At 32.8% G+C, this 5,509-nt stretch overlaps 1 protein-coding gene across 1 annotated transcript; it reads left to right on the forward strand.

Annotated features, from left to right (window-relative positions):
• The first annotated feature begins 580 nt into the window (after positions 1-580).
• LOC110608634 lies at positions 581-4,860 on the forward strand. Its single transcript, XM_021747903.2, has 3 exons — positions 581-1,230; positions 1,634-2,714; positions 4,310-4,860. Exons 1-3 carry the CDS (start codon positions 782-784, stop codon positions 4,601-4,603), a joined length of 1,824 nt encoding a protein of 607 aa, XP_021603595.1. The 5' UTR covers positions 581-781; the 3' UTR covers positions 4,604-4,860.
• Positions 4,861-5,509: the final 649 nt, after the last annotated feature.

A 5,509-nucleotide genomic window follows, 5' to 3' on the forward strand; every position in this document is an offset into this window, starting at 1 on the left:
TATTGAATTTCTTTTATTTTATTATTTGCTTTACCTTACTACTTTTAATTCTAGACTAGTTCATCAATTTCAAAACCCTATTTATTTTATTTTCAATTTATTTACTTGATTTTTAATAAGAAAAATAGATAAATATCAATTTCATGTGGATTCGATCTTTTTACCACTATTTACGGTTGAAAATTATGAATAATCCAAAAAATTATTTTTAATCGGTTTCGATAACCGCACAATCAATCATGCGCTTCACTGAATCTGAGAATATCACTAACCATTAAATACCCCTACTAATAACACTTAATTTAATTATTTGAATATCTATCTATTGCATCCAATATACAAATAAGCACGTTTTACTTATTTTGAATACTATTGTTGGAATAATTTGACTAATAATTTAATTTTATGAAATAAATGAAAATTTTAATAGAGTAATTTTAAATTAAAAACCAGCTACTAAAATTTCTTAAAAATCCCAAAATCTATAATTAATGTCCACGTGTAAATAGCACCAGATCACAGGAAATGACTGAGACCTCCCGCACAATAGTATTATTTCCTTAATTTATTGCTCTTTACAATCGTAAACAAACCGTCCTCTGCAGGCCCGCGCCTCTCCATTTTCCCTCTGTCAGAACAGGAGAGAGAAGGAAAAAAAAAAGGCGAAAACCAGAAATCTGAAGCAGAGACCTTGAGCATGTCTAGTTAAGCTGTAGCGTCAGTGGTCCTTAACTCTTCACTCCTAACCCCGAACCAACGTTCCCAGATCCTGCACTGAGGCATGGCTGCCGCCTTAGAGTGCTGGTCGAGCAGAGCCAGCACTGACGAGGACATGGTAGATCATGTTCTGATGCGAACCCATGATAGATCAGAAACCACGTTACAATCAGAAAGTTTCTCCACATTGTCTTCAAATCTTTCAATCAAAGACACATCATCCGCAATGCAGAAGCGGTTTCAGAGACTGAGTCGAAACGTGTCGGAAGCGATTGCTTCGCTTAGAAACTCACTGAATCTTGACTCGTCTCGTGAACCCCAACTGCAGGTTCTGCAGCTGCAGCAGCAGCAGCAAGCCCCGCGACAATGTAACAAAGGAACTAAGATTGAGAGTTCCCGGAAGGTCGTGTGGGCTAGTGTTGTAAGAAACCTCACGCTTCTGTACCCAGGTAGCCAGTTGCCGGAGAAGCTCGTGTCCAACATTAGAAAGCATTACGATTCCTTGCCTCTCAGGTCTGGTTCTTACGACTTAGTGGAGGATTGCATCCTTTATTTTAATGAAGTTCTAGTTTCATGTCTCTGTTGCAAAGCGAAAGCAAAAATACCATTGTTTTTTTTTTTTTTTCTTGTTTGTCTTTTTCTTCATAGTCTATGAGGAAAGGTTACATACATTGGATATGCGGTTCTATTTGCTTGCCGCGAAAATGCAGGAAAAATAAATGAATGTGAGGTTCTTTTTTTTTTTTTAATTGTGGTGTCTGTTGCAATTCTGTTGCAAGGATGCTACTTCTGCTCTTCTTCTTATAATTTTTCTTCTTTTCCTTTAAATAAAAGGGGAAATTGCCAAATTGTTGGTAGAGCTTTTGGGATTCTCTTTAAGAGTAACGTGTGGTTTTTTCACCTGGTATTTCCACAGCTATGCACAGGCAGAGTTTGATATGAAGGATGTCTTTCTACACATGAAGTTGATAGAGCAGGCATCGGTGGATGAACAACCAGCAACAGTGATACAGGAAGCATCTGATGATGAGATACAGGATTCTGTATTCAAGCTTACATTTGCTTGTAACTCTTCGATTTCATGGCCTGTAATGTCTGATGCATTAGATAACGCTTCAATTTGCTGCAAGAAGATTCAGATCTTTGAAAAGAAGGGGTTTACACTTGGTGTGGTTCTTCTTTTAGTTCAAGCTGGACAAGAGAAACCGATCAGAGCCTGTATTGAAAGTGGTTTAAAATCTGCTATGAAGAAGCCCAAACCAACTGTAATGAAGATTCCATTTGGGCTTTGTGGGTGCCAAGAAGAGAATAGTAGAGGCAGAGATTTTGGTGAAATTGAAGAGGATCCTGGTGAACACAATTACAGGAATGGCACTGAGAATTTGGGCGTGAAGATTGAGCTTCAGACGCCATTACCAAGTTCATCTTTTGTGGTATCAGTTGATGAATGGCAAACGATTCAATCAGGTGGAGATGAGATTGGGAAATGGCTTTTGAACTCTGATGAGCTTGAGTTTGCTGATCAGATTGGACCAAATTCTTTTAAGGGAGTTTACAGGGGGAAAAGGGTTGGAATTGAGAAGCTAAAAGGATGTGACAAAGGGAATTCTTACGAGTTTGAACTCCATAAAGACCTATTGCAGTTAATGACTTGCGGACATAAAAATATCCAGCAATTTTATGGTGTTTGTGTTGATGAAAATCATGGCTTATGTGTGGTAACTAAATTAGTGGAAGGTGGTTCTGTTTATGACTTGATACTAAAGAACAAGAAGCTTCAGACTAAAGAGATCATAAGGATTGCTTTAGATGTAGCTGAAGGGATTAAATTCATGAATGATCATGGTGTTGCATATGGAGACCTTAATACACAGAGGATTTTATTGGACCGGCACCGGAATGCGTGCTTAGGGGACATGGGTATAGTCACTGCTTGCAAAAGTATGGGTGAGGCAATGGAGTATGAAACGGATGGTTACCGTTGGCTAGCCCCCGAGGTTAGTAGTATAACCCTTGATCACCATTTTCCTAATTAATATTGCTGAAAAGATGTAGGTTGAGCATGAGTATATAATTGATGGAGTTCTCTTTGCAGTGAATAGAAAGTCATCCGTTCAGACTGCATTATGCATTGTCATGTTAACTTATTCTTGAAGCACATTGAACATACTTGGTTTGGTTTTGCATGCCAATAGGAAAAAAGTGTGGTTGCTTTCATACATTTGAAATGAGATTACACTAAAGTTCCCTCTGTCTCTCTATTTTCAAAACTCGAACAGTTTATTCCTTGTATTTTTAATTCCATTACACTAAAGTTCCCTCTGTCAATATTTGAAAATAGTTTCTTTTTTTTTTTCTTCAGTTTGTTAACTAAACCATTTATGTTTGAAAAATCAGCGGACATAAAATTTAATTTTGACGTAATTCAATAATGAAAAAAATGATATATTTGATCATTTCTTAGATAATTAATAATGAAAAATTAGATGGAAGGATCTTCGATTTGACTAAACTATTGAGTTTTAAAAATAGAAGTAATTGATGATAATTAACAGAAATAATTGACAATAGAAAACCTTTAGCGAATCTTTAGATACCGTTTACATTTAATGCGCATTTGGATGCTATTTTCTGGATTATTAACAGATTAATGAGGAGACTTTATACCAATTAGCCAACATAATTGCTTGAGCATGTGGAACATGTCTTCATAATTGTTTTTACTTTACATTTCAATATGGTGTTTGCCTTTGCTTGAGAGATCCTGTGAATCAATCATCTCTGCTATGCACATTGTAGCGGTGCCAATTTAACAAAATGATTTAATTACTGGAGCCCACTGAATGGATCTTTTGAGCTTTAATCATTGATTAGAAGTCCTTTTCTATACCTAATTTGTAAGCCACCATGTGGACACCCTTTTGAATTCTTGACACTTGTAAAACACACAAACATGATCCTTTCGTTTGGTGAGAACGATTTTGCAAGAAAAGAATTCAATTGAATTAATTTCTTACAAAATTTTTCATTCCAAACGGAAGGAATAATAAATTTTCAGCTAATACACACATATATCCCTATATTACTTGGAATTACCCCAGTAGATAGTTGAATTAAAACTGTAACCTATTGAAATTTGAGTTTATAAAAAATCATACCCATTAAACATAAATTAGATACCCGTCTTATCAATGAATTGTAAAAAAAAATAGAGTTAATTGCATTCTTAATTTTGTGGACTGTAGTTTAAATTTTTATAAAATAATAAAGTTGCTCATAATAAAAAAACAGTGACTTTGTTATTTAAAAAAAAAAAAAATTAGAGCCCAATCAGTTAAGTTAGAGTATAATTTGCAAGAAATGGAACCATTTTTGAATTTTTTTTGTGACAAGTCAGATAGCTAATTTGTTTTAAATTATCACAAACAAGTGTACAAGTCTATACTTGGCTGAAATTTTCAGTTTGATCTTTGATGTGATTCATCTTTGAAATGATTTCAACGAGCTATAATACAGAGTGATTGTAGCAGACATGTTATACAAGTTTTGGTGATTGATGTTATTTTTCCTTTCCTATTCTGGTTGAGAACAGATCATTTCTGGTGATCCAGAGAATGTCACCGAGACATGGATGAGTAATGTATATAGTTTTGGGATGATGGTTTGGGAGATGGTGACAGGTGAGGCAGCCTATGCTGCATATTCACCTGTGCAGGCGGCGGTTGGAATAGCAGCATGCGGCCTGAGACCGGAGATTCCCAAGGACTGTCCAAAAATTTTGAATTCTCTGATGACTAAGTGCTGGAACAATAACCCATCAAAACGTCCTATGTTCTCTGAAATTCTGTCAATTTTATCAAGGTTCAGAAACAGCAATAGTAGGTAAAAATTGAAAGTATTTTGATTAATATAGTTTAATTTTGTGTATAAAAAAAAAATTGCACCTTATCAAGGAGGTGCTATGTAGCTTTTTGAAGCTCATGATCATCATTTAGCAGAAATGAAGATAGGGAAGTTGTTTTTCTCATGAAAATGAAAGAGCCAATAATGTGTGTTGATTGCTTTTGCTTTATTTGGAATGTTACCATTGTGCATTGTGAATTCTTGAAATAAAATAAGATTTGATGCTCTCTATGCTTATTAGGAATCACTTCAGTTTATTCTCAATGTTTTGTCCAAATTAGTCCAGAAGTTTCAATTTAAACTTATTTTAATTTTAAAATAAAGGAAAAAAAATATTTAGCTTCTTAATTTTTAGATTAAAACAATATTTTTTTAATTAAAAAAATTAACTTATTGATAAATTGAGGTCTTTTTTTTATTATTTGAATAAAAAAATTTAGTTTAGAAATTTCATTTTTTTATACCAAATTGAGCTTACATTGAATTTTTTTTTATCTAATTTTAATAAAAAGTCGAAAATAGATTGACATTCTCAATAAATATATTGGTAAAATCGAACATTAAAATAAAATAATTTATAGTTTAGTTTTTGAAATTTAACAAAATTTATAATTTATTTTATATTTTTAATGCTAAATAATGTTTTTTTAATGGGAAACAATTTGATTTTAAAATTTTTTATTTTTATTAACAAATAGTTATTTTATTAAATTTATGGTGGATCAATTAAGTTGGAGAAGGAATTAAATTACTATAAATATTAAAATTATAAAAATTAAATTATTAGAGATTATTAAAAATAAATGAACTAATTCATTATAAATAGTGAGGTTTGACGAATAAAATTATTATATTTTAACAATAAAATATATAATAAAATTTTAAATTT

The sequence above is a fragment of the Manihot esculenta genome, chromosome 2 (genome assembly GCF_001659605.2).
Source record: "Manihot esculenta cultivar AM560-2 chromosome 2, M.esculenta_v8, whole genome shotgun sequence".
Taxonomy (NCBI): Eukaryota; Viridiplantae; Streptophyta; class Magnoliopsida; order Malpighiales; family Euphorbiaceae; genus Manihot; species Manihot esculenta.